This window comes from Larus michahellis, chromosome 8, assembly GCF_964199755.1.
Source record: "Larus michahellis chromosome 8, bLarMic1.1, whole genome shotgun sequence".
In the NCBI taxonomy this organism is placed as follows: Eukaryota; Metazoa; Chordata; class Aves; order Charadriiformes; family Laridae; genus Larus; species Larus michahellis.
Window position 1 is genome coordinate 54350089 of NC_133903.1, and position 26644 is coordinate 54376732.

Genomic DNA, 26644 nt, shown 5'->3' on the forward strand with positions numbered 1-26644 from the left:
CCCCAAAATAACGTGCCCCGTCCCCAAATCGCAGGATGGTGGGCTCGACATCCCGAGGGATCCCGCGGGCAGGAGGAGGCAGGCGCCTCCCAAAGCCACCCCGTGCCGCAGCAGCCAGCCATCTCCCATGTTTATTATGTTGAAACCAGAAAGTTCCCCTCCCTCTGGGAAGCAGCGAGAGGCAGAGTGAAATTCCTCCCCGCAAGCGCCGCTCCAGAGCCGGCGGGGAAAAAAAATAAACCTCAGTGAAAATTGTCACAAAATGGTATTATGGCTGGTTTTGTTTGCAGCCGGGGCCTGGCGGCAATGCGATGGGTGCTCACGCTGGCTCCGGGTGCTGCGTGTTCAGGACCCAGGGATGCAAATTGGGGGAATTTCTGCACAGAAAAAAAAAAAAAACAAAAAACAAAACCAAACCAAACACCTCACCCTGTCTGTGCGGTGATCCGGGATCTGGGACCTCAGAAACGGCTGATTTAATGACATGCACGTACATGCGGTCACCACGGGCTGTCCTTCCCTGCCTGTCTGTCCGTCTGTCTGTCCGTCAGAGCATCCCTGCTGCCAGGAGAGCACCGCGGCCATGGGAACAGGCACGGGAGCAAACGCCAGTCAAGGTTTCACTCCAGTTTATTTATACAGAAAGGAGGTAACTCCATTTTGGGACAGGGTTTAAAAAACAAAAAAAACAAAAAAACAACAAAAAAACCCCAACAAACAAACAAACAAAAAAAAAGGCAGCTAGACATTTCAGACATTTGAGATGGTGAGGGCTTCCAAATAATAACATGAAGAAAGGAAAGAAACCGGAGGCAGGCAGCAGATTTCAGTGGAAAACAGGAGGCGGGGGCTGCCCTCCCCTTCCTGCAGGGCAGCAAGTGGTCCCGAGCCGAGGACAGGGGCTCCCGGAAAGGGCTTTGCCACGTATTGCAAGTACAAAGGAAGGGGAAAAGGCAGGTCAAGTGACACCATCATGGTGGGAACTGACATACAAGCAACCAAAGTAGCCCAGGATTAACTTCTGCTTAGTAACAAACACACAACAGCAATTAGTTAACAAGGGAGATTTGCTTTTAGTGATGGCAAGTAGCTCTGCGTTTACGATGTTACCGCAGAATCACAGAATCTTCATGGTTGGAAAGGACCCTTAAGATCATCGAGTCCAACCAAACAACCTACAATCTCTGCCCTCTGCCACCAGAGCATGCCCTGAAGTGCCACATCTAGACGTTTCTTAAACACCTCTAGGGATGGTGGCCCAACCCCCTCCCTGGGCAGGCTGTTCCGGGGCCTGACCACTCTTTCAGTAAAGTCAGTCCTCCTAATATCTAACCTAAACCTCCCCTGCCGCAACCTCAGACCATTTCCTCTGGTCCTGTCATTCTTCACCTGGGAGAAGAGGCCAACACCCACCTCTCTCCACCCTCCTTTCAGGGAGTTGTGGAGGGCAATGAGGTCTCCCCTCAGCCTCCTCTTCTCCAAGCTAAACATGCCCAGCTCCCTCAGCCTCTCCTCACATGCCCTGGTCATATATGACCACACATCAGCTCAACTGGTGATGGCATCCAAGTCCACGAAAGCCTACAGAGATGCAGCACAGCCTCAGGAAATGGCTTCTCTTGGTACACGGCGATTTAACGTCAGCGTAAAGGTGTTTGGAAAAGCGGGGCCTGTGCCCTCCCTCCCTCTTTGGCAGCAGCAGAGGGATTAAAAAGAAAAAAACTCTGCCCCGTGTAGGACTTGAGCCGATGCTGGACCAACCCTGTGGGGGAGGCCCTGGCACCGGCCGACTCCAGCAGCTAAATCATGGCACGGCTTTACCTGGGAGCCGTTTGGGCATCTCGAAGTTGAGCACGGGGGAAAGCAGAGAGCAGGTACTTGCCCAAAAAGCATCTGGCAGCAAAGTCGCGCCCCGAAACTCTTGGGACAACGTTAGCCCATCCTGGGATGGGAACTGTTGTGATCTTCTCGTGTCGTGCTCGGGAGAACCCGATGGGCCCCGCTGTGCCTGAGCGGCGTACGCGTGGATGCACGGTGCATGTCAATGGGCTGAGCTTCCCCGTTAGCTCAAACTTAATTAGAAAAAAATAAGAGCCATATGGTAATTCTGAATAGAGGCAAAACAATGTCTGTGCGTTTGGGTCTGGTATACTCAAATATTTTCCTAGAGCGTTAATTTTTAATTCTTACATCAGACCCACATAAGCAAACACAAATAGGATTTTATACTTTACATAATCCATCCAGCTTGTGTTTGTTGTTACATATACCGAATAATCGCTGCCTGCCGCTACGTACAAAAGAGCTAATAATAAATATTAGGCCACAAACTTACAAGTTAAATGAGCTATAGTTAAGTAGTCAATTAAAAGAACAACCATAATATAAGGTTACAAAAGACTAAGTATTGCTTTTCTAATGTGCTTTTCTCCTTCGTTTCGGCGGCTCACCTGCCAAATCTATACGAGGATGAGCGTATAGGAGAGCTCGGAGTCATTGGTGGCAATGTGCGTAGATTAGGGGGGTGTAAGCAGGCTTAATGAGGAGAATTAGCCGTGGGGAATGTCTGCAGATAACTGACAGGGTTCATCCCCCCGTATGTACGGAAACCTGTGATATTGGCCCCAGCCGCCCAGAGGGCTGTACAAGAAGGAGCTGTTTGTTCCCTGCTCCCCGTCCCGGTTCCTCCTCCCCCTCGGTCACGCTGAGAGGGACGGGCTCTGCTTGGCGTGGGCTTGCAGGAGCGCGGCGATGTCCCCCCGGGCAGCGCGCTGGGCCAGCGACAGGGCCGAGTTACCACCCTGCGGGGAGGGAGGAGGCAAAGATGTTACCGCCCGGGTCCCTGCATCTCGCCCCGGTGACACACGTAATCCACCCGGCTCCATCCCCGACCCCCGCCACTTCTTGGCCCACCATGGCCAAGGGAGGCTGTTGCCAACCTGCCCGCTGGCAGTGAGTTTTCCTCCACTCTCCAGCGAGCCATTGGCCAGGATTGCTTTGCACCCAGACATTTACCCCCAAAACCTCCTTCCCTGCAGCTCATCCCTCATTAAAATGACCCGCCGTCCTGCAAACCTCCTCACGGTGTTTTGTATCTTAACCTCAACTGCACAAAACGCACCCTGCCCATGCCTTCCCTTGGTCCCGGTGCCGTCCCGCATGTCCCAGTCATGTGGGACTAATACAAGTTGTAGTTTAATTAGAAAATAGTTGCACAACCATAGTCGCGGCCACCGTGGCCTGTCGCCATGAGCCCACATGGGAGGAGATTCCCACCAGCCGGACGCGCTGCTCCCAGCCCCATCCCGTCCCACGCGTATCCCCAGAGAGGTGTCCGTTCTCAGGGGAGTTAATTGCTGCCAATTTCCTGGAGCTGAAGCTCTGCTGATTGTTCCAGATGTCCAGAATTTTTTATTTTTATTTTTTTTTAGCTTTACACTGGGTTGGGCTTTCCCCCCCCGGTGCTCCTGCCCATCCTACGGCTGGGATGTGGGATGTTGCCGTGGCCACCCCGCGCGCTGCACAGCAAGCACCGAAAACAGGGGTGCTCTCCCCAAAGTGATCCCCTGATTAGAAATTGGACCAAAATTGTACTTCTTCGCTTAAAAACCACCACCCGGGGATTGCTGCCTGTAAAGCATGAGCTTTCCCTGCCTGGTGGGTGTGAGGTTGTGTATGGGACCGAGCCCGGTGCCGGAGCCTCACCTTGTCCGTCAACGCGACCTGGCAGCCGGGCTGGGCCAAGAGGAGCCGGACGATGTCGGCATTGCCAAGCCGGCAGGCCACCATCAGGGCCGTCGTCCCCTCCTCGTCCTGCAGGTTGACGTCGGCCTGGCAGGAGAGGAGGGCTCGCACCATGTCGTCCCGCTCGTGGCTGACCCCCAGCATCAGGGCGGTCTGGCCTCCCTGCAACCGCAGAGGGAAAGGCTCAACACCCCTCGCCCACCGCCTCCCACGGTCCTGCTCAGTCAGAACGTAATCTAATAATAATAATGAATGTTATTATTGCATAAATATAATAAGATTGCACATTATTGTTGCATAGTACATATATCATAATAATTCATATTATTATTATTGCATATTTTTGTTAAATAACACTGGGGCTCGTCAGCAGGTATTGCAAGAGATACCCACTCGCTTGCACCACGGCCACGTGGAGGGGCTCCGCAGCAGCACGGCCAAACCGCCCGGCGCCCAGCTGCCACCAAAGGTCCCCCTGACCCTCCTGGGCAGTTTAACTTAGGTCTAGACTCACTTTCACAGCTGTTTGGAAGACAAGATGGATGAGGGCGCTGCCACCTCTGAGACCAAATGAGTGACTGATGGATGAACAACCGCTCACCAGCAAACCTGGGGGTCCCATACCCCGGGGTCCACCCCGCACTGCTCCTCCCTGGTGTCACTTCTTCAGACTTTGACTTTTTAGCTCACACAAGTTACTTTGGAAAATTTTCAGCCTTCCTTTTGTCTCTTCATTTGATTGAGCTCCTGCGTCCCTTCACGGGGAGCTGGTGGGTGGCCACTCTGCAGTTTAGCTGAGGTTGCTTTTGTAACTCTTGGGAAACAGCAACTCCAACCCAAGGTCTACCACCGGGTCTCAGCCTGGCGCTGCACATGCAGTGTAAGGAACCTGAATGATATCCCCCCCACCCTGAGGTCTCTATGGGGGCATGACGATGCCGCAGCCTGAACTGGCATCGCACAACGATGACTGCAAACAGGAGGCAACGAGCTCAGCAGGAGGCACTTTGCAGACGCCTTTGCCAAATTCATACCCGCTGCCCCCTGCCACGCCGTGCCACGATCCCATGTGGGGCCACGCTCGGTTTTCAGAGCGAGCAGAGTGACGGGGACGCACCTGGGCGGCTCGCAGGTTGACGTCCCCCTCCTTCAGCAGCTTCATCACCACCTCCATGTCCTCGCCCGTCTCGGCAGCTGCCAGCGGGGTGAGCATCACCGCCGTGTAGCCGGCGCGGTTCTGCAGGTCCAGGCGGCACACACCTGGCGGGCGATGCACCGTGCCGGGGAAGGGGTCGGCCCCACGAGGAATCAGATGGGGAGAGACGAGCAAACGGGAGGCAAAGAGGGAATTATAAAACACGCAGCCTCGTCTTCCCAGAAACAGGAGTTTCCATAATTATACAGGATTGAGATTTATCTGCACTAAATCTAGTCTCGTAAGCACAGCATTAAAGGATGTTTGGTGCTACGCATTGCTACAGTTAATTACAATTAACTTTTGCTAAAGTCAACTCAATTAACTTTGAACACCATAACCAAAAAAAAAAAAAAAAGGCGAGGATAACTAATGCCATGGGCATTACAATAACGAGCCCTGTCTGACGGGCTGGGGCTCGGCTCCTTGTCCCGGGGACCCGGCCACCTCGGGCACTCGGTGGCAGGAGGGGACAAACCCCACGGCTCCCCACTGGTCTGCGGCAACAATCGGGTTATAGATGTGTATGATAATCTGCCATTTCCCTAACATTTAACAGATTGTCTGGCCCGTGGGAGAAGGCCAAAGTGCCTCTATTCTTGCTGAGCACGCGTGCGTTTTTCCCCTGTACAAGCTCCGCTGAGATTTTTCTTCCTTTGCAACATGAGCTGAAAGTTCAACGGTTTAGAATGGAGTTTTCCTTCAGCGCTGTGTGGTTTGTTACGCTCTCAGGGGGTCTGATCCTCCAGCTCCGAGCCATGATGTGGGATTTGCTGCTACAAGAAGCTGGGGGAGCCACCCCATCCCAGCTGGACCAGGGCCATGAGAGACAGCCCTTGGCCACGGGGACTCTAAGCTCCCTGCAAAATCAGACTGCAAAGTCCTCAAGATGCGTCAGGGCCCCGAGGGCACTAACGAGCCTTAATGTCCCTGAGGAGCCTCAGCTGGGACCCCCACCCACAGCCATGGGCCCAGGGATTGGCTATGGGGGAGGATGCTGGTCTTCAGATCAACCACATCTCCTGGGTGGACCTTGGCCCTACACTTGTCCCTTCAATGGACCTTGGCCTCATGCTTGTATCTGGGATGCACCTTGGCCCTACACTTGTCCCTTGGATGGACCCTGGCCCCCCATTTGTATCCTGAATGGACCTTGGCCCCATGCTTATCTACTAGATGGCTCCCTTGCACGTAGGTTGTACTTGGTCCCCAGCCCCACCTCTGTCCCATCTCCTTTTGCTCCTCACTGAACTCCCTGGGAGGACCCTGGACCTCATTCACTGTTTGCCAGGTCTGGGACTCCCAGATGGACTCTCATTACTGGGCTCTGCACACTGTGGTCATTCCCTGTGGGACCGTGCCCCATGGGCAAGAGCGACATAAAGTAACCTCCACACCCATACCCAACATAAGCCATGGCCGAGCAGAGAGTGGCTGTTCCTACCTGTGTCCAGCAGGAGCTTTGCAATTGGGAAGTTGGAGTGGGAAACGCTGTAGTGAAGAGCCGTGTTGCCATTCCTGTCAGCCAGGTTCACCACCATCTCCAGGAGCTGGGGCTGGATGGTCCCCAGCGCCTTGAGATACGCTGCGACCACCTCCGGGCTGGAAGACTTGCGGCTCGACACCCGGAACCACTCCTGGCAGACGGTGCTCAGGATGTGCCGCTGAAAACACCAAGGTCTACACCGTTACTACACCGTTAGTCATCCTGCAAACCAGTTGCTGTCCCCGCTCCTTGCCCTCCGCCACTTCGTCCTGCGCTCTGGCATCACCCACCCGGTATTTAGCTTGTGGGTTTGGGATTACTGCTATAACATAAGGGGGAAAGGAATTTCCTGTGGGAACTTGAATGAGTAAGCAGAGAAAGCCTTCATCTTTTTTTTTTTTTTTTTTTTTTTTTTCCCCTTTTCCTTTCTTTTTGGCTACTCCAAAACTGACTCAGAGGACATCTCGTCCCCCTCCCAACGCTGTCCATGACATGGTAGGGCACAGGCTGCAACACGCTGTGAGGATAATCTTATCCATTAAACGTAACAGAGAGGGGGGAACCACGTATGAAATGGCATTGAAAATTATCTGTACCAGATGCTTGTCGCTGGTGGTGCTGAGTTCTGAGAGGTGCTGGCTGAGTAGCTGGCAGTCGGCAAGGAAATCTTCAGAGGGTTTCCATCTAACGGGAAAATACTTTTGTAAATCCATCATGAGACAGACCTTGCAGGAGGTACTGAAGCAGGAAGCAGAACGTGCAGTTTAGGTCAACACTTATTTAAGTGCTTAACTTTATGGACACAAGTTGTCTCATTGACTTGACACAGATTTTTTTTTTTAGGTACAAAGTTAAGCGCTTCAAATAAGTGTTTAAGTCCACGCTCCCAGATCTGTATGGTCAACTTCATCTTTTGCAAGAAATCTTAAAGTGGAAAAAAAACAAAAAAACAACTTATTCCTGAATCTGCAAAGAACTTTACTTAGAAACTTTACTTGAGAGGGGAGAAATGAGCTAATTCTCACCAAATATGACTCACTCCACCTTCTTCCACAGTCACACGTAGGGCCTGAATCAATCCCCATTAGATTCTGTAGTATCTCAAAAAACACTTAGCTCTTTAAAGCCTTTTCCCATGTCTACAGAGGTCAGCAGCTGCTTTTCCACTGAGCAGATGAAGCACCAAAACCCAGCCCTGTGGGAGCGACTGAACGCAGCGCTGCGTGTCCTGTACTTTCAGAAATGAGATGGAAAGCACGATCTGGGTTTCTGGTTACCTGTCAGCCTTGTGCTGAGGGCAAGGTGCTGCTTCTGCCAATGGCTCCTGCAGGTCATCATCCTCAGGTCTCTCCTGCGAGGAGGTCCCCGACGAAGCCCCCTCGCTTTCATCTCCAGCTTTCACCTGTGTGGGCTCCAAATCATCAGCTCTTCTCTCCGTCTCGCTCTCCGCATCCCCGTCCGACGGGCTGTCTTCACAACTTGTGTCTTCACTTGAAGTCGTTTCGTAGCTATTTGAGGACACCACATGTTATTCACTCCTTCCCCATCCGCAGCCGCAGGGCCTGACCAAGACTCATTGAAGACACCCACTGACTCCAATGGGCCTTGGATGAAGCCCGGAGTGATACGCAAGTTAAAAGGTTAGAGCCACAGCCAAACTTGGGGTTAGTCTTTTTTTTTTTTTTTTTTTTTTTGGCTTCTTAAGCCAGCAGGAGCGTGATAGAAGCAGTGAATTAGCAGCAGGCAAGGTTACTTCAGGGACTACTCAGTTGGTTTGGAGGGATGTCCATGGCACAAGCCCCAATGTGGCCAGGCAAGGGCTGCGAGCCCCCTTCCTGCTGGGAGCTGCCGGCAGGCAGATGGGGAGCCGGGAGAAACACGGACCCTGTGGCAAGGTGGGACAGGCGGCTTGTCGGCAACCTTGAGAACCACTAGACAAAAACTGCATTTGCAGCTCCAGCACGGACCCGAGTCCACCATTGAAGCAGCCCTGCTAGAGAGACCTCTCTTCTGGTTGCCCAAAAACATCAATAACAAGAACATCTTCCATGACACAGAACATTTCACTGTGAGGGACCCCAGAACTTTTCTCAAACTAGTTGAGATTCCTCTACTCGCTACAGGTTGTACCCATTTCAGCGACTGTTGGTAGAAGCAGCTCTACACAACAAGAGTGAGTAACACCTCATGAACCCAACAGCAGTAGCCATCGAGCTGGGAAGTCAGAGAAGCCTACGTCAGCAGAAACCAGCATCCACACTTGCACACATAGCTGTTTGCCCAGTGAAGGGACAGTGAAATGCCTCCTGCCCTCTTTGTGCCAGCACACGTACTCCTCGGTAGGAGACGTGCCGGTGCGGCTCTTAGAGATGCATCAACAGCACACGTCGTTGTATCTAGTTAGCTCAACAGCCAAAGAGTGTTAGAGATTGGATACACAGGGAACTGGGTGTTGGAGCACAACCTAAACTACGGGTCTCCTTCAGCCCGAGGTAATGCCTTATTTACTGAAATAGTCTTTTCTCAGTCCCTGAACCAACGTTTGTTGGCTGTCGCTGGAGCGTGGAGGCAGGTTAGTGGCAGCGTGCCCAGCCAGGCAATGCTGAGCTCCTCCAAAACCCACCAAAAATTAGTGGGAATCTTCCCACGGACCCAGCTGGGTTTTGGATGAAGCCCCAAGAGATGGGTGTGCAGAGAGTGTCGGTCCCCAGGGCGTCCCTCGCTGCGCTGAAAACACCAATCTCTTTTCTACAGGGTTACTTACAGGTTATCAGGGCTGGATTAAAGAAGGGAGAAAAGAGGCTCCATTTCAAATGGCCTTTTAATCAAGAGGTTTGGAGGGGAAAGGGGGGGGAAAAAAAGAATGACTTCTTCAGCGACACAGAGGACATCACATGTTAAAAGGCAGTTTTATCTTCTGAACGGATGCTTACCCACCATTTACCCCAACAAACTGAAGATTCTTTTTGGTCCCATTGCCTCCTGCATGGAAACCATAACCTTTCTTTTTCATGATAGATTTAAGACTTGTGGTTGGAGAGATTTCTAGCAAAATACAAAATAATAGATTAATTAAGCAGATGTGCCATAATTATCCATGATTATTCCCAACATCTAGCATCAAACTACAAATCATAACCGTAAGCACCTTAGTTCATCTTAGGACATGTTTTTTATGTCTTGCAAAACTACTGATGCACCTGGCCACAATCTGAACCTGCCCTGCTTCCTTTAAAATACAGGAGCAAACATCTCCAAGTGACTGAGAATACAAAGGAAGTGACTGGGAATTGTATATGCGTCCTATAAATATAAGTAGGCTTCACTTTGGCGATAATGTTTTTTTATTTTTTTTCAATCCTCACACATATTGCTTATAAGTAATAGGTCACTTATCCACTTGCAAGCCCCCCCGACAGTGAACAGGCAGCCTTCGGTTTTGGATTCTCATCTTCATATAAGCTAAAATTATTTTAGCTGACCGGCTGTGAGTGGGGACGGGCCTTTCCCCAGCCTCGTTGTTCAGTTACCTTGAATTGGTTTTGGTTCTGGTGACCTTCATGCTGATTTACCCCAGATGAGCACGAGTCCTAGATCCTTGCAAATTGAAATGTCCAATCCAACTAAGAAAAATGGTTATTTGATGGAATGGCCACAAGTACGGCCACTTTTGGAAGCTGATCCTGCGTATAGCTTTATCAGCTCCTACGTGGTTTCGTTTGCTTTTTTTATTTAAGATCACATAGTTTATGATGTGCAGAGATTTGCCTTTCTCATACCTGTTTAGGAGGGGCCGTTTCTGATCTGACTGACACTATACCAGCGAGCTCCGCTGCATCACCCCTGCTCAACACTTGAATAAATGGGAAGAAATTTGGCCCGCACATGTTGAAACCTATGCCAATATTATTTACCCAACTGTTGATAGTGTGTGTTCGAATTCTCCTTATCCGCGGGCCCTTGCGTAGAGTAGGCAGACAGCAACGAGTTTAAGGAATTAACTAATTGGTTCTGTATGGAGCTGAGCTTGGAGGCCGGCTGTTTAATAGCGCTCGCTAGCTCGGGGTAGCCATGCTCCAAACACAGCCACTGCTCCTGCAAAAGCTCCTGGATTTTTTTTACGTATTGGCCGATGGGGTCAACAGCAGGGAGATCCTCGTGGTCAGGGGGACCCTCCTCTTCCAGCCCATCTCGAGGTTTAGCTTCGCCAAAGCCCGCCTTGTTTTCTCCTGTGTTTGAACCAATTCTTGTTCCTCGAGAGCCTTCTGCAGTCACTGCGTGAGCAGCGAGACTCTGGGTATCGTAGTTATTCCTGTGGTTCTGATTGTCATCGCTGAGGTGCTCGTCAATCTTCAGCTGGGTGAAGCACGGTGTGTGAAGGCCAGCCTCGATGGTGGCTTCACCAAAATGTCCGGGTCCCTCTCCGACACCGACACCACTGCAAGCCTCTGCCAGTCCCTGATCTCTCCGAGCACCCGGCGCGTTCATGTTGTCTGCTCTGTGGACGCTGCATCCTATGGATTTGGTGGAGATGGGGATATTTACATTGATGCCTTTATCATGGGCTTGCTTGGCCCCGGTTACCTGCGAGAGGTCGGTGTTCACTGCGGCATCGTAGCATTGCAAAGCCCTGCTGCTCTGCTTGGCACCTTCCATGGTTTCCCGGCACAGCTTCTCTTCCAGCTGAGCTTTGGAGCTGGCCAGTAACTTAATGCTTTTCTCCTTCTCCTTGATTTCATGATCCTGCTGCTCCAGCACTGCCCTGATCCGCTCAAGTTCCTCCTTCTTCTTGCTCAGCTGCTCCTCCAGAGCAGCAACCTGCAGCTTCAGTGCGGCAACCCCGCCGGGCTCTCCGGCATCACCAGGCTGAGGACCGCAGCTCTCCTTGTTCTCTCCAGCCCGGACACTCCCCTCCTCAGCTTCCTTCAGCACGTTCGGAGTGATTTCACTCACACTTAACTCCCCTTCCCCAGGGTTTGTGTTCTCCTCTGTGAGCTGGAGGGCACCCGGTGACGCTGGTTCACCCCTGTCCAAGGCAGAGCGACCGCTGGCGTCGGCAGCATCGCCCTCCTCGCCTCCGCTCTCCATCACCACCTGCAGCTGCGGCACGGCGGGATGCTGGCTCTGCCACAGGGGCTGCACCTGCACCAGCCCCGGGCTGCCTCCACTGGGATGCTCCTTCTGCCCCAAGGAGACATCTTGCTCCGAGCTCATCTCCCGGGGAAGATTTAACACGATGCCATCGGAGCCGGGGCGAAACGTGGTTTCGGAGCCACCCTGCTCGCGACAAGGCTGGGGAGGTGGCCGGAGGGACGAGGGCACCCGTCCGTCCCCCGGCGGGGGCTGGCCGGGCGGCAGGGCAGCCGGCATGCTGGAGGCTCGCAGTAGCTGCGGCCGCCCCCAGAGCTCGTCCTCCTGCCTCCCCAGCTCCGCCTGCCGCCACGTCTCCGCCAAAAGGGCTTTTCTCCGGTAACTCGGCTCATCGGCCATGGGAAGGGTCAGCTCGTTGGGCAGGAGGGGACGGGGGGTGTCCTCCGCCCCCAGGGACGCCTTGCGCTGGGGGAAGGAGCAGGTCGCCGTCCAGCTCTTGGTGGGGGCGGACACGCACCCCCGGGAGCCGTTCTCGGGCAGGCTGAAGTTTCGGGGCAGGGTGCTGAATTTCGGCTGCTTGGCTTTCCGGTGGATGTGAACCCTCCTGATGGTGTGCCCCTTCTCGATGTCATCCACATACTTCAGGAAGTCCAGGTCCAGGTGGAAGCCGTACGGCGTCTCCACGGAGTAGGGGAGGCTGCGGGGCTGCTCCTGCTCCCCATCGGGTTTGGGTGGCTGGCCGTTTGCTGAAACAACCCAAAGAAAAGAGACGATTGAATTTTGAAGACAAAAAGAAAAAAAATTAACAAAAAAAAATGTTTAGAGCAGGGGAAAAATGTTACTGCTTTTTTTCTCTCAGTTTTGGGCAGGTGGGGGGCTGCACTCCGTCACTGCGGAGGCTCGTGGTGAAGCTGCGCAGAGACGCAGCAACGCACGCAAAGGTCCGGTCTGATTTTCCGGAGGTCAATCAGGTAATTGTTGCACTGAGGAAGCTGAAAATTTGCTGAAATCGTGGCTCTAATTGGCAATTAAGCAAACAGCAGGTTTTGCAGGCAGAGCTACGTGTCTGTGTCAGTATAAAAAGCTGCCTGATGTACAATAAATCCAGCTCGAAAAACAAAGGTGGAACCCATCTGTGACAATTACATTTCTCAAGGCTTTGGGTTTGGTTTTACCTTTCCGGAGGCTGTGCGCGCCAAGCAGGAAAATCATTGCATTGTTTCATCTGCAAATACCGGGTCACAAATTATTCCTTGAAAATGATGAATGCAGCGCCGGGCAGCGGCCGGGCCCGGGCAGCGCCAGCCAGGGCTGCTTTACACAGCCGCAGCCATGCGAAACACGTGCCTTCCCAAGGTGACCGGCCGCACGGCACCGAGCACGGCTTTTAATTGAGGAAAAATCGCCGCGAAATGCGTGACAGCGTGTTTGCCCACCCAGCTGTCGCAGGCAAACCGCACGGCTCCGGGTTGAACACAGCTCCGCGCAGCCCGAGGCTCCTGGTTTAACGCAACTTCATACAGTCAGATCCAGCCTGCAAAACTCCACAGCCCCTAAATTTCAGCTTTGAGGGTCGAAATAGTTAAACCCCCACATCACTGCTCGTGGTTTGGGCTGCTTTGCACCTCTGAGCAAACAAGCCGTGCTCCGCGAGGAGGAGGAGGAGGAGGAGGAGGAGCGGCTGGACCAGGAGAAGCCAGGTCTCACGGCTGCTCCCTCTCTCTCCATCCTGGTGCAGCACCCGCGCGGGGACCGGGAGAACTTGGCACAGAGCATCACCGAGATGCAGCTGCCTTTCTGCTGGGAAGCGGCACGTGAAAGTCAGAGGAATTACAGAGGGAAAACGTCACGTAGGGTAATAGGGCACAAGGGGAAAGCCCAGCCGGTAGGAGCAGAGATCTGTCCTGCCCACGCACCGCAGAGGACGGGAGGACAAATAGGGGCTGAACCGAGAGCTGCGACCACGTTTTTTCTGCGGTTTAGGAAGTCTGCATAATACATGAACGACGCATTTTTCATCTCCTGGCCCTAGCGCATATCTATAGAAAACAGGTTATTTACAGTAAGGAAATTACTCCAGGTTGGGTGCTTTTTTTCAAGAAACAAATGAGCAAACAAACATCCCGTAGCCTTCGTACCATCTGTCTTCTCCATGGTGTGGTCTAATCGGGCCGTCAGTTAACCATCCTCTGATGAGCTAGGGCAGATGAGTCACTTCACCCTTGGAACAAAGAAACAGATACTTTTAATTAAAAAATAATAAAAAAAAAAAGTTGAATCATGCAAACTTAATTTCTCCTTAAAGCCTTACACTTCTCCACAGGCCACCACCCTCCTATTCCCCAAATTCTGCAGCCCGACTGTGACTGCTAAGCATTTTCAAGCTGCTTAAATCAATAGCTCCTTCTCCAGTGGCAACAACTCCTGCTTCACAGACACGTCCCAGGTAGCTGGTTCTTACAAAACACCCCCTGCATTACAGATGGTTTCGACTGCAAAAGAGAAAGGAGAGATGTTTAGGATAATTTCTACTGGGCTTGAGATAGACGGCACAGGGACTCTTCCTTGACTCCTGTAAGCTGGTATATCCAACATCACATCACATCTCTGAAAACAGCAAGGGCTATAAACCATACACAGAAATGACTGGTTTGTCACTTTTTTTTTTTTTTTAAACCATAACAACCAAAGATTCAAAATTTATGTTAAATATTGTTCAAACAAAACCCATTATTTGAGAGTACATCCATACCATTATCACAGAATCACAGAATGTCAGGGCTTGGAAGGAACCTCTGGAGATCACCTAGTCCAACCCCCTGCCAGAGCAGGGTCACCCAGAGCAGGTTGGGCAGGAACGCGTCCAGGTGGGTTTGGAATGTCTCCAGAGACGGAGACTCCACCACCTCTCTGGGCAGCCTGTGCCAGGGCTCTGCCACCCTCACAGGAAAGAAGTTCCTCCTCATGTTTAGGTGGAACTTCCTATGCTCAAGTTTGTGCCCGTTACCCCTTGTCCTGTCCCCGGGCACCACTGAAAAGAGCCTGGCCCCATCCTCCTGACACCCACCCTTTAAGTATTGATAAGTGTTGATAAGGTCCCCCCTCAGTCATCTTTTTTCCAGACTGAAGAGACCCAAGTCCCTCAGCCTTTCTTCATAAGAGAGGTGTTCCAGTCCCCTTATCATCTTGGTAGCCCTTTGCTGTCCCCTCTCCAGCAGTTCCCTGTCCTTGAACCGGGGAGCCCAGAACTGGACCCAGCACTCCAGATGCGGCCTCACCAAGGCAGAGCAGAAGGGAGGATGACCTCCCTCCACCTGCTGGCCACACTCTTCTTGGTGCACCCTGGGATGCCATTGGCCTTCTTGGCCACAAGGGCACATTGCTGGCCTTTTATATATAAAGACCCTTCACCAAACTGCACTAAAATACAGACAAATTGCTATCATATCAGGGAAGATCTTCAGGCAGAGATCCAACACAGCCTACATCATGAAACATCCAGCCTGGACTGTATTGCCCTCCAGCTCTTTCCCATCATGGGCACATGGGTGAGACCCTCCTAGAGCATGAGAAGAGATTAAGGCTGGGAACAACCCTGAGAAGTCCTGGGTGAAGCTCGTCTCCTCCATGCCCTTTAGAAAGACACAGGGAGGAGGCTGGCAAGGGTGAAGGAGGTTGAGGCACCTGGACGTCACTGTAGGAGGTGTCCTGACTTGCATGAGAAGGGCAACGTTGCTCAGAGTGAGAAGGTCTGGTTTTTAATTTCTGTTACAGGGAAAAAGTGAGGGTTTCTTGGAGAGCAGGTTGCTTGTTTAGGATTTTCCTTCAAGTATCTAATTCGGTTCCTGGACAGAGATGGTCCCACAGCAGCTTATCAGGCAAGGTAACTGGCTATGCCGTACGGATTAGGATATACAGAGGTGCTGCTGTTATTGTCTTCTAGAAGAACTGGCATGACATGGTTTAACTACAACAAAGACCAATGGGAAAAAGAAGCCAAATCCTGCAGCATTGTTACCATAGGACAGATACTTTGAAAGATGAAAACCTTTTAAAGAAACAGTTAGTTCTGTCAATCAGGTAGACACATTTATGGTCAATATATAGCCCCGATGGAAAGTTGGGAGGGTCCCAACCCAAGGAGAACATCAAAACTCTCAAAAGCGCCTCCAGGGTCGGTATGTTCTTGACGCTCATGTGGCCAGATGGCAACACCGATGCCTGCCCAATGCCATGCGAGCTTCTGAAACACCTTGACGAGCAGCCTCCTGACACGCTCTCCAACTAACTGCACTTCTATAAAGGGAAATTTCTTCTGTCTCCTCCTGCCAATAAACAGCACATGCCAAAACGAACGCTAAACTCTTTCTCAAATGTTTCCTTTTAAATTTTCCAATTACAGTCAATTACGGATCTCAGCTACAGCCTGACCAGCTATGCTTCACGCTTCTAGGTCATATATTTAGAAGGTGGGGCGGGGGGCAGGGCCAGTGAATAGGATGTTTTTTAATATCTAGATAATTACATCTATTTGGTTCATTTATGAGCTGGCTGGGTCCCAACTCTGCGGCCCAAATTGATGACATGACTTCTCTCATTTGACCAATCTACTTCAAAATCGCCTCGTAAAAGGATGCTGAATGTACCCTACCAGCTTGCTGATGTTCTCCCGGCCCACCCCCAGGCCGGGGCAGCTCGGGCATGGGTCGGATGGCTTTGAGCCAAAACTGCGGCTCCTTGGACCCCACGGGTGCTGTCCCATGCCTGTCCCTAACAAAAATGAGATAAAAAAATAAAGTGATCTGGCAGAAGCAGCGTACCTGTACACCCAGTGTCCGGCTCACAACTCAGGGCAGGGCGGTACTTTTAGGTGGGTCTCCATCCTGCTAATACCTGTCACGCTGACCCTCTGTCGGGCTCTATATTTGCTGAGTTATCCTCTACCGAATAAAATTGAAGAATACTTATTTTCCTCCCCAGGCAGGCGACATCGCCACGCGCGCAGCATTGCTGATTTTTACCTTGAATGAAATTGCCTGGCTTTTCTCAAGGCAGGAATAAATACGTACGGAAATGGAAATCTAGAAGGCGAATATGTGAGAAGGCAACAGAACAGAGCGAAGAGGTTTTATCCCCTGGGGGAGCCCATTTGCAGAGACAGCTTACTGTCTTTTTAACTAGCCTGGTCTCAAACACTGGCTCTTTACAGTCACATTTTAACCCCTCTTTTACCCTGTCCCCCTTGCCAGCCAATGTAAGCGTCCTCTCACTCCCCCATCCACCCCAGCCAGCAGAAAGGACCCCAGAAGATTTAAAGAACAAATTAACTGAACCACAAAGACAAATATACATGAATATCATTCTCCGAGAGCATCTTGCTAGGAATTTTAAACTGGAAACATTTAACCCTGTGCCTATAAATAAGACGACAATTCATCCCTGCTGAGCAGCACGTTAGCACAGTCTCATTAGCTGTAACACAACATTTTTTTGCCTGTCGTGTTCTCCTGCACTGCAGCAACGGCTTTAGCACTTCGTGGTGGAAGGAAAAACTCTCGTTACAAAAGCACCTTGTCGTGTTACCTTCTCATGCTCCCACCTACAAGCCCATCGGGGAGCAGAAGCGCTTGCCTACCTCAAAAGCATCTTCTCCCGTGCCCAGAGCCGGCAGCGAAGGGTTCGGAGCAGCAAACGTGCCTTTTCCAGTTGTTAAAAAGTTGGTCAGCTGAGCAGTGACCTTGCTCGGAAAGCAAATACAAGTTTAAAACAAGAAGCACCGAAGAGAGACTAATTTTCTAATAAAGCAGCCCATCACTCTCGTATGACCTTTCCGAGGACAGTTCAAGCCTGCTGTATAAAACGAGCTACTTTCCATAACATAGATAACTTTTCCATAAAACACAAAATGCCAAGTGCTGCTTGGGCTGTCGCCGGGCTGCCTCCCTTATCAGGAAAGATTACTGAAAAGACAGTCAATTATTAACGATATGGTTCGAATTATACCTGATGCTGCAGGCTGCAGCCGGAGCTCGCCCTCCGCATGCTGCACCTCCCAGGCTGAGCGCATTAGTTATTCTGCTGAGCGCCTCTCCCAAGGAAACACAAGCGGCTGCCGCGATTAAAAGGCGGCATCTTTAGTAGAAGCCACAGAAGGTCTCAACGTCCGGAATTAATCCCGACAAAGCCCCGTTCCCATGCGCGGAGCAGAGAGCGAGCCCCTCGCCCCTCTACCCTTCTCCCCATAGCTCCAGCCCCTCACGCCGCTCCCATCCATCCGCCGTGTCCCCGGGGGATGCTGAACAGGACCGGGGGATGGCGGGAGGTCGCCATGCGTATCTCTCTGTGCCGCGCCGTGCCCTGGCGGCTGCGAGGGCGGACGGGCAGCCGCCGGGCTCTCATGGGTGCCGGGGGGGGGACTCGGCAAATAAACCGCTCCAGCCTTTTGCAGCAGGGTTATCAATGCAAACTTCAAATTCGAGGCGTGGGGGCAGCTTGCAGAGCAGACACAGCGTGCTTTTGTACGGCTTGGTGACGGGCAGAGAGCCCGTCCCCAGCCCCCGCGCTGGGGTTGCTGTCGGGTATCCCGGATTACTGCACCCCAAGGCTGGCGACAGGGAAAAAACCCCTCAATCTCTGCGCTGAACTCATAACAGCTTCGCGTTTGCTAAAAAAGAAGGGTTCAGACCCTGCCCAGCTCCCCGCAGCCCCTCAGCCGGGCTGTGAACCTCTTCCAGGGACGGGAAAGAAACGCCTGGAAAGCAGAGGCATCCCACTGGGACCTGGGGGCTCTGTCGGGGGCTTTCGCCAGGGACTTGCATCACGGAGCGGCACCGGCACCTTTCTCATCACTTAACAAGCAGCCAAAGCTCTCCTGTTAGCAGGAAAAAACACATTTCATCACTCTCTGCCTGCAGAACAGAGCTGCTGGCAATTCCTGCAGCTCACTGCGCTCCTGCAACCACTACATGTAACTTTAACGGATGAAGTTTGAAGAAAAGCAGAAAAGTTTTGCCTTCGCAGGAAGCGAAATAGCCGGGACATGCACAGCAACAGCGGCACTTTGTCCTTGCTCGCACTCCCCAAGGCACGGATGGGTTAACTTCTTACCCGAGGAATGAAAAATAACCCACCCCCCCAATTTCAGCAGCCGGTGAAATGCCGCCTTTCCCATTAAATACCGCCTTTCCCACGCGGCTCCAGCATCCCACACCACACAGGGCCCTGTGGATGGCTTTCTGCTTTCACAAGCAATTACTGAGCTCGGGGTTCAAAACAACCTTAAGAGCACGTTGGCTTATTTTCTGTCGAATTCTTCTGGTTTAGTTACACTTGTGCATCTTTTCTGAGCGTATTCTGTTGCTTGTGTTCTCTAGACAAAGCAGCACGATAAAAAAAAATACACGTTTCGATATGGCGCTGATTTTGAAGTACGCCTAAAAGAATTGTTTCATTTTCCCACTGGAAAGACACAGCAGGAAGCTTTTATTTGGAGCATTTCCTTATTGCAATTACACACACAAGACCTACAGCTTTTCCCAGATGTAATTCCCGTGGGCCTGAAGAAGGTCTTCAAGTCTGTGTCCCCCTAAATAAGCTTTTAATCAGGAACTATGAATGGATGGAGTCTAAACATGCAAATTAATTAATTATGGGCTGGCAGTTGATGGAGCTATGACTGGCTTCTGATAGCTTCGCCCGACGGGGCCAGGCAGGGTGGGAAATGGGGAAGGGTTTCACCTGAGCATGGCCCAAGATCGCCCCACCAGCGTGAGGACGGAGGTCATGACCTAAAATTGCTGCTGCTTTACGTTATACACCAGCTGTCAAGGGGGATTTTGCTCTGCAGGCTGCTCCCGGAGATGACAGGAAACAGACGGCCACGAAACGGCACAAAAACCATCCCATCAGTCCCTGCCACGGCCACCACTGCCTTCTTGGATGCTCACAAGGCCGGCGGGCAAAGCGGCTGCTTTCCTTCCTCTCCCCAGGCTGCAGGAGGGCAGGTTTGGGGTTCACCCACCGCCCCCCGCTCCCCTCCACCACACGGACCTGCACGGACCCAGGGACGGAGCTCACCCCTGGTACCCAAAGGGTTACACCCAAACCTGCTCCATCCAGGCGGTCTGCTCCATTGCACAACAACCAGCCCAGCTATTATTGCAAGTGGACATACCAGGAATAAATATAGCCTCTCAGGGAATATTTGTTGTACGGATTTTTCAATTCTGTTTTCACTGCAAAGGAAGAAAAATAACCCGTTTCCAGTCTGCTGGGGACATCCACACGGGTGGGATCTCCGCTGTGCGGCGGTGGGCTGGGATCGGCTGCCGGCTGGCAGAGGCACAGGAAGGAGTTTCCTTCCAGGAGGAAAAAGAAAGAAGTTTGAAAACTTTGTGGGATTAAATAACTAACTAACTAACTAAAAGCAGTTTAAAGTCCTGGTTTGCATTGCAAGAAGTTGTCATGAGGTTTTATCATAGAATCATAGAACGGTTTGGGTTGGAAGGGACCTTAAAGACGATCCAGTCCCACCCATCTCCCACGAGACCAGGTTGCTCCAAGCCCCATCCAGCCTGGCCTCCAGGGATGGGGCAGCCGCAGCTTCTCTGGACAACCTGGGCCAGGGGCTCACCACCCTCACAGCAAACAATTTCTTCCTAATATCTCATCTAAATCTCCCCTCTTCCAGTTTGAAGCCATTACCCCTCGTCCCATCACTACGTGCCCTTGTAAAAAGTCCCTCCCCAGCTTTCCTGGAGCCCCTTTAGGGCCTGGAAGGGGCTGGAAGGTCTCCCCGGAGCCTTCTCTTCTCCAGGCTGAAACCCCCCCAGCTCTCTCAGCCTGTCCCCACAGCAGAGGGGCTCCAGCCCTCCCAGCATCAGACACACGCTGGGCTGGTCCGTGCTGCCTGACGGGGGGCAGAAGGCAGCTGAGCAGACCCAAAATTCAAGCAGGGAGACCAGATGATGCCTGAGCCCCAGTAGCCCGCTGCTCTAAACCCATCCGCATCCAGAAAGGCGAGCTGGTAAGCTGGATGTGTCCCTGCAGCCACGCAGGGCTCGGCGCTGCACTTGCTGGGCAGGCTTCCCCCTGTGCTGGTGTTACCTGGCTGCATGTCCCGAATTGGGGCAGGACCAGATTTGGGGATGCAAAACCAGTCGCTGTATGGGAAGAGCAGCGGTGGCAGAAGCGGCAGGTAAAAAGGTTTGACAAGAAAAAGGATATAAACCTTTAAACCCCTCTGAAAGTGAAACACCACATAATCCAGATGCCTGCTTAAAATTCACCCTCCGTACCAGGGCCAGCGGATGACTTCAGCACGTGGCTTATGGTGACGGGTAGTCTACAGCGCCGTCACCAGCATTTTATCACACCCTCGGCTGTTTGAGACATGACCTGGGAGCTGGAAGCGGTTTGTGCGTGCTCGAGAGGGACGAGCTCCCTCTGCAACCCGTCAGCTCGTGGTTGCACCGGCGGAGAGGTTCGGGCTGGCCTCCCACCCGCTCTGCAAAATTATTTACACGAAGCAGCGGAGGGGCTGGAGCGGGGGGCTGCTCACGTGGAAAACATCCTGGAGGCGTGCGCAGCTTCTCTGGGGCCTGAGAGGGCGGCGGGCTCATGAGAAATCTGAGTAATTAACCCAGCGCCACTTAATAAAGAAGACGATCGCTTTCAGCGTAAGTGTGCAACCCTCATCAGCCGGCGGTACTTAAACAGCCATTTCAGGCATCTTTTCAAATGGCAGTAATAAACTTGTGCGGATACTGATTTTATTAAAGCTGCTTATTGCTGTTTAATAAATGTCATGAGCTTCCTGCCAGCATCTCCATTAGAGACGGGTCAGGACGAGACCTGGAGGTATCAGATATCCAAACTCTCGCCCTCTTTTATGGCTCACCGGGAGGGGAAAACGATCACATTCATCCCCTCCTCTGATAACCTCTTTTCCAACTGACCTTCAGCTCATTCCAGCCACGGTCTTATAAAAGCTTTGGTTGATTCTCTTGATTTTATCCTGTGTCTTGGAAACTGCGGTGTTTCCCCTGAAGTCCCCTTTCCCAGTGCCAGGCGATCAGAAAAACCACCTGAAGCCATGAATCGAAAGCGCTCCACAGTCAGACGGCAGACAAAAATCTGAAGTGCCTCATTTCTAATGTTTACTCTTTTTGCCTTAATCCCACAAATTTTGGGGGGTCACACCAGTGAAGGCCTCCTTTCCTTCTGGTCTCTTCCAAGCTGCTCTTTTCCATCTCCTTGACCTTGGGACAGGTCAAGCTTTGCTGCCATGATACCGAATAACTTCCATGTGGTCAAAGAACTTGGCAGCAACTTTATGACAACGGGGTTGTCCTTGGCTTGGCCAGGGCTTAGTGCATCCTTGGGGTTCCTGTGCTCATCCCACTCAAGAGCCAAAGCTTTGGCCCAAGCTGGGATGGAAACGTCTCCAATTCCTCAGGAAAAACAGGATCCTTTGGGTGTTTTTGGAAGCTGGGTGTGGAGGTGAACCATCAAACCAAGGGCCTCCTGCTTGCTGGGAAAGGCTCTTCCACCTTGCTCTTGCTTGGCTGCTTGCTGAGACGTGAGATGGATGGGGCAGCGCAGGGAAGGAGGGTGCTGTGCCGTGTCCGACCCCTGGGTGCTCACTGAGAGCTGAAACACCAGAGTTTGTGGGACTGGAAAAACCCACCCCGACACACAAACAGGGACGACTAAACCCACCAGCCTGAGAAATCTCCAAAAAGTGCATTTGTGGTTGCGAAAGCTGACTGTCGATTCGGGATCTGTCCTGTCCATCCCGGGTAAAGGTTTCAGCGTCAACACATGTCCTCTCCTGCTGAAAGCGGGACTTTCAGGTGGTTTTAAGGGCAGCCTTATTCCCTGCATGCCTTTTTTTCTCCTCTTCCCTAGGCAGTCCCCCGTGGAGACACAAGGCCATTTTATATCGATTTCTGGCCTGAGCCAACACGACTTGGATTGATCACATTCACAACATTTTTTAAAACCTCTTCAAACAGGAATACTTCTTTTTCAGGCCACGTGAAGCCACTCTCCATGTTGATTGGGGCCACGGAGGGGATGGACGTGCCGCCTTCCTCCTCTGCTGGTGGTTTCCATGTGGCAGCCGGACGCCCTGCAGCCGCGTTTCCCACCCTCTCTCACCCAGATTATGGGGAAGGTTTAGGAAACGGGTGTTTTCCTCCCGTTTTTTGCCCAAGCTCACACAAGCTCGCCGCTGGTGTGTTTTCAGCTTTCTCCCTTGCGCCGAGACTCGTGTTCAACCCCAACGGACAGAGGAACTGGCTGCAACGATGAACTGAAGACAATCACATTTGGAAGATGGGAGCCACTGCATGCGGGTGGGTTTTTCCCCATATTTCACGTTTCTCACTCCACCAAATTGTCCACTTTGGCAGTTTATTATCATAATAATGACAATAATTGCTTTTTCATGTGCTGTTCAAACGCTGGGATGTGCAGGACTTGAGGCTTCCCGAGGCACAGCGCCGGAAACATTAATTCCACCGAGGGCTGAAGAAGGAACCCGCCGCGGCCGTTCCTCCCCACCGCGCTCCCCCAGCGCCGGCAGTGTGTGAATGTGCACGGTTGGGGATTTCTGCCCTCAGCCACGGGCTCCTTTGTGACCCTGAGCCGGGGTCAGGGCTTTATTGACCAAAATCTGCATCTCGCTGCTCTTGAGCAAGGCAGAGTCACGTAACCCCTGTCATACAGGGCACTGAATGCAAAATACACTAACTTTCCATATTTACTTTTTTCCCTAACTAATGGGGCCGCGTTCATCCCTGGTGCTGCTCCCAAAGCTTCCTTGAAAAGACCCAAGATTTGATGCGTAACACTCGGCGATAAAAATGTGACTTTCAGAATATTTGGCAGCTGTAAAACCGCAGGGGGAGGGACCTGAATCGGCAACGAGCTTGTGAATGAGCTTGTGTTCATCCAACTCCGGTCATCCCGCAGGATCTCAAAACTGCTCCTGATGCGCAGGGTGTTTTGAGACCAAACCTCTCCCTCCTGAAACGCGCCCACGCCGAGGGGCGCAGAGGCTGTTCGACGGGAAGCGACGTCTCACTCCCGCTCGGCAGCAACTAAATTTGGGGGGGGGGGTTATTTCAGTTAGCGGAGGACCAAGGGAGACTTTGTGACACGGAACTGGCTGGCTCCTGCGGGAAGGGGGCTGCCCCAGCACCGCACAAGGGGGTGGTTCCTGCACCCGGGAGACAAAACCTTCTCCGTAACCAGATTTTGCGGAAAGGAGCCAAACGTGGCCCTGGTTTTCCTATTCACAAGCGGTTTGGAAACTGCACCGGCAGACCCACAGCACCCACAGCAGCAACAGGCTCCCCCCCAACTCATCCTCCAGTTGCAGGATTATTTTAACACGTTCATTAACCGATCCCTCCTCAACCACAGACTCCCCGGCCATCTCGCTGTTCATCAGGCTGGCTGTCGCTTCGGCACGTATATTTATTTTTGAAATATTACAGTCGAAGTGACAAACAATCAGTTATAAACCTGAGGTTATGGGCTCCCTCCTCTGATTTACCATTTCAGGAATCATTTAAGAGATCAGCTTTTTCCATTAAGTCCATCCCAAATCAAACAGGAAACACCAAGAAGACTGCAAAACAGGTATGAAGGCAAATGCTGATTATTTTTTACCCTTGTCTCTGCCCTTCGCTGTGGTCCTTATCTTTACACACATGCTGCGTTTTCAGGTGCCCACCACCTTCATTTGGGACACACAGCTAAAATATTTAATTTCTGGTTTAGCCTCTGGAGAAAGGAAACCCTTGCCGGTGGTGTCGCATCCCATAGCTGTGAGGAAAATGAGACGACCCCGTACAGTACAGTCCCGCTTCCATCTCTGGACGATGAACATCATACCCACAGCATCCAGACCACGATTTCCCCTGTTCTGAACTTACTTAAGACTCGCATTTGAGGTTATTTAACCCACTTTCTGCCATCACTGATTTTCTCATGGACTATCCAGCCTCTTCTACACAAATCTCAGGCAATGGTCTACCCCGGTGGGGCAGCTCCTTGTTCACACTCACTCTGATTTCCCCCCAAGCAAAGTTAGAGCCCGGCACATCTTTGCCTTAGGCCTGCGAGAAATCACAAATGCAATGCCAGGAGCTGACGAAAGTGCTTGCACAGGGCACGCCTGGTCCCGGCGGAGTTGGGCTGCTCAGAAATGTCCTGGCAGCGGCCGCCGCCGAGGAAAGGCGATGCTGCCTGCGAAGGAGAGGCACTGCCTGTCCCTCCACTCGCTGCCAGACGCGCTGCTGGAGCAGCCCCTCTCTCGGCCCCGCCAGGGATGCACGGACCCGGAGCTCAGCCCCGCTCTGCGGCCGGACCCGACCTGCGGCCGAGCCCCATGGGACACGCGGCTCAGGGAACCTGAGCATCAACCTCGCTAGAGACAGAAATGAGTTACGGCACCAAGAGTTTCTGTGTCCGGACGGCTGGAAAGCCAGCAAGGAAACGGAGAGGCTGGAGGCAGGCGCTGGAGACCGTGCTCGGCCACGGAGGCTGGGCTGGGGCTTGTCTGAACCACATCTTCACAGACGGGGAGGGTTTTATGGTTGGGCTTTGAGGCTAAATGCAACTCTGGCTGCTCTGGGACCATGGTGCCTTCTGCCACATTGCCCGGGGTCTGGGGGCCCTTCCCAGCCCTCACAGGGTGACATCCGGGGGTTCTGTCGGGGCTCGGAGCCTTCCTGCCCTCTCCCCGCTGCCCAGCCACGCTCCGTGCCTCCGTCCTGCACCCAGGGGTGCACTGGAAGCGCTCCCGGCCCGGATGGTTCAGGGCAGCTGCTGCTGCCCCCAGGCAGCACCCGAGGGGCCTGGCACCCCTGAGCACTCTTTGGAGTGCTCCCAGGTGCCCCCTGAGCACCCCCGGCGCACACTCTGCACCACCCTGGAGCACTTTTAAAGCATCCCCCAGAGCATCCCGCACAGCACCCCCCGAGGCACCCCCGGAGCATCCTCCAGCGCAGCCCCGAGCGTCCACTGCCGCGCCCCCCCCGTACCCTCCCAGCACCCCCCGAGCGCCTCCGGCGCATCCCCGGCGCGTCCCTGACGCGTCCGCCGCTCCCCCCGGCTGCCGGGACCCTCCCGGGCTCCGCGTCCCCCCCCTCCCGGGCCGTACCTGGGCGCGGCGGTCGCAGCGGTGCCGGCGGCCCCGGTGCCTGCGGCGGGCGGGGAGCTGGGACGCGGGGCGGGGCGGGGCGGTGCCGGGGGGGCGGCCCGGGGCAGCGGGGATGGGCGGCGGGAGGGTTCGGCGGCAGCCAAAAGGAGCGGCTGCCGTGGGAGGCCAGAAATCCACTTTTTTTTTTTTTTTTTCTTGATGTTTTATTTTCTTTTCTTCTGACCGCGGCATTGTGCCCGGGCTCTGCTTTTTTAATGCTCTTGTTTGTACTTTTCGAGCTCATCCTGTTTGCACAGATGCAGATCAAGAGGGGTGGAAGGGGAAATCTGCGGGGACGGGCCGCGGCCGCAGAACTTGCGCTGTATTTGCACCCGCTGTTCCCCGCTCAGCCCTTCAACGCGGGCCGGTTTACATCGGCCCCTCGTACCTTCATGTGACCACGTGGAAAACGTAAAGAAAATGCAGTTTTAGGTTCAGGTTTTGAGCCTACTCGTGTGCCTTACCCCATGTGATTTACGTGCTCATCACCTGCCCGCTGGCAGCATGTCGCTGGAATGACAGCTCTTTTCCAGGCTCTGGGGACAGGCAGAAATCAGTAGTTTGGTGACCTGCAATAATACCTTTAACTTTAGGCGAAGCTGTTGATTTCGCTTGTCTCGAAGACAGAGAGGTGAACCCCAGCCCTGCTCCCGGCTGCGCTGGAGCGTGGGAGAGCAGCGGCTCTGGCAATGCTGGGGGTGGCCCCGTGGCCTCCGCGGGGGTTGTGGACTCAGCATCCACCGGGACCAACGCGGCTCCCTGTGATTCCTCTGTCCTTCGAGAGGAGCCCAAACACCCTTCAGCTCCGGGTGGGAAATGCTGTACATCGGAGCAGGGTGGGTGCCCGGCTCGGTCTGCCCTCACCCCCCATGGGAGGAGCTTGGGTGCTGAGCAAGAAGAAGACATTTCCTGATGA

General features: G+C 52.9%; 1 protein-coding gene across 1 annotated transcript; it reads right to left on the reverse strand.

Annotated features, from left to right (window-relative positions):
• KANK4 (KN motif and ankyrin repeat domains 4) lies at nt 1-26205 on the reverse strand. Its single transcript, XM_074598019.1, has 10 exons — nt 25690-26205; nt 13655-13737; nt 10340-12262; nt 9359-9470; nt 7703-7933; nt 7022-7109; nt 6384-6603; nt 4862-5004; nt 3706-3906; nt 1-2801 (listed from the first exon to the last, which is right to left on the reverse strand). Exons 2-10 carry the CDS (start codon nt 13668-13670, stop codon nt 2700-2702), a joined length of 3036 nt encoding a protein of 1011 aa, XP_074454120.1. The 5' UTR covers nt 13671-13737; nt 25690-26205; the 3' UTR covers nt 1-2699.
• Between the last annotated feature and the right edge of the window lie 439 nt (nt 26206-26644).

Bases quoted from the DNA above. Each gene is read 5' to 3' on its own strand.
- KANK4 (XM_074598019.1), bottom strand. The intron at 6,604-7,021 runs GTACAGATAATT...TGGTGTTTTCAG, and splicing joins CCACCAGCGACAAGCATCTG to CGGCACATCCTGAGCACCGT. The intron at 5,005-6,383 runs GTAGGAACAGCC...ATCGCCCGCCAG, and splicing joins AAAGCTCCTGCTGGACACAG to GTGTGTGCCGCCTGGACCTG.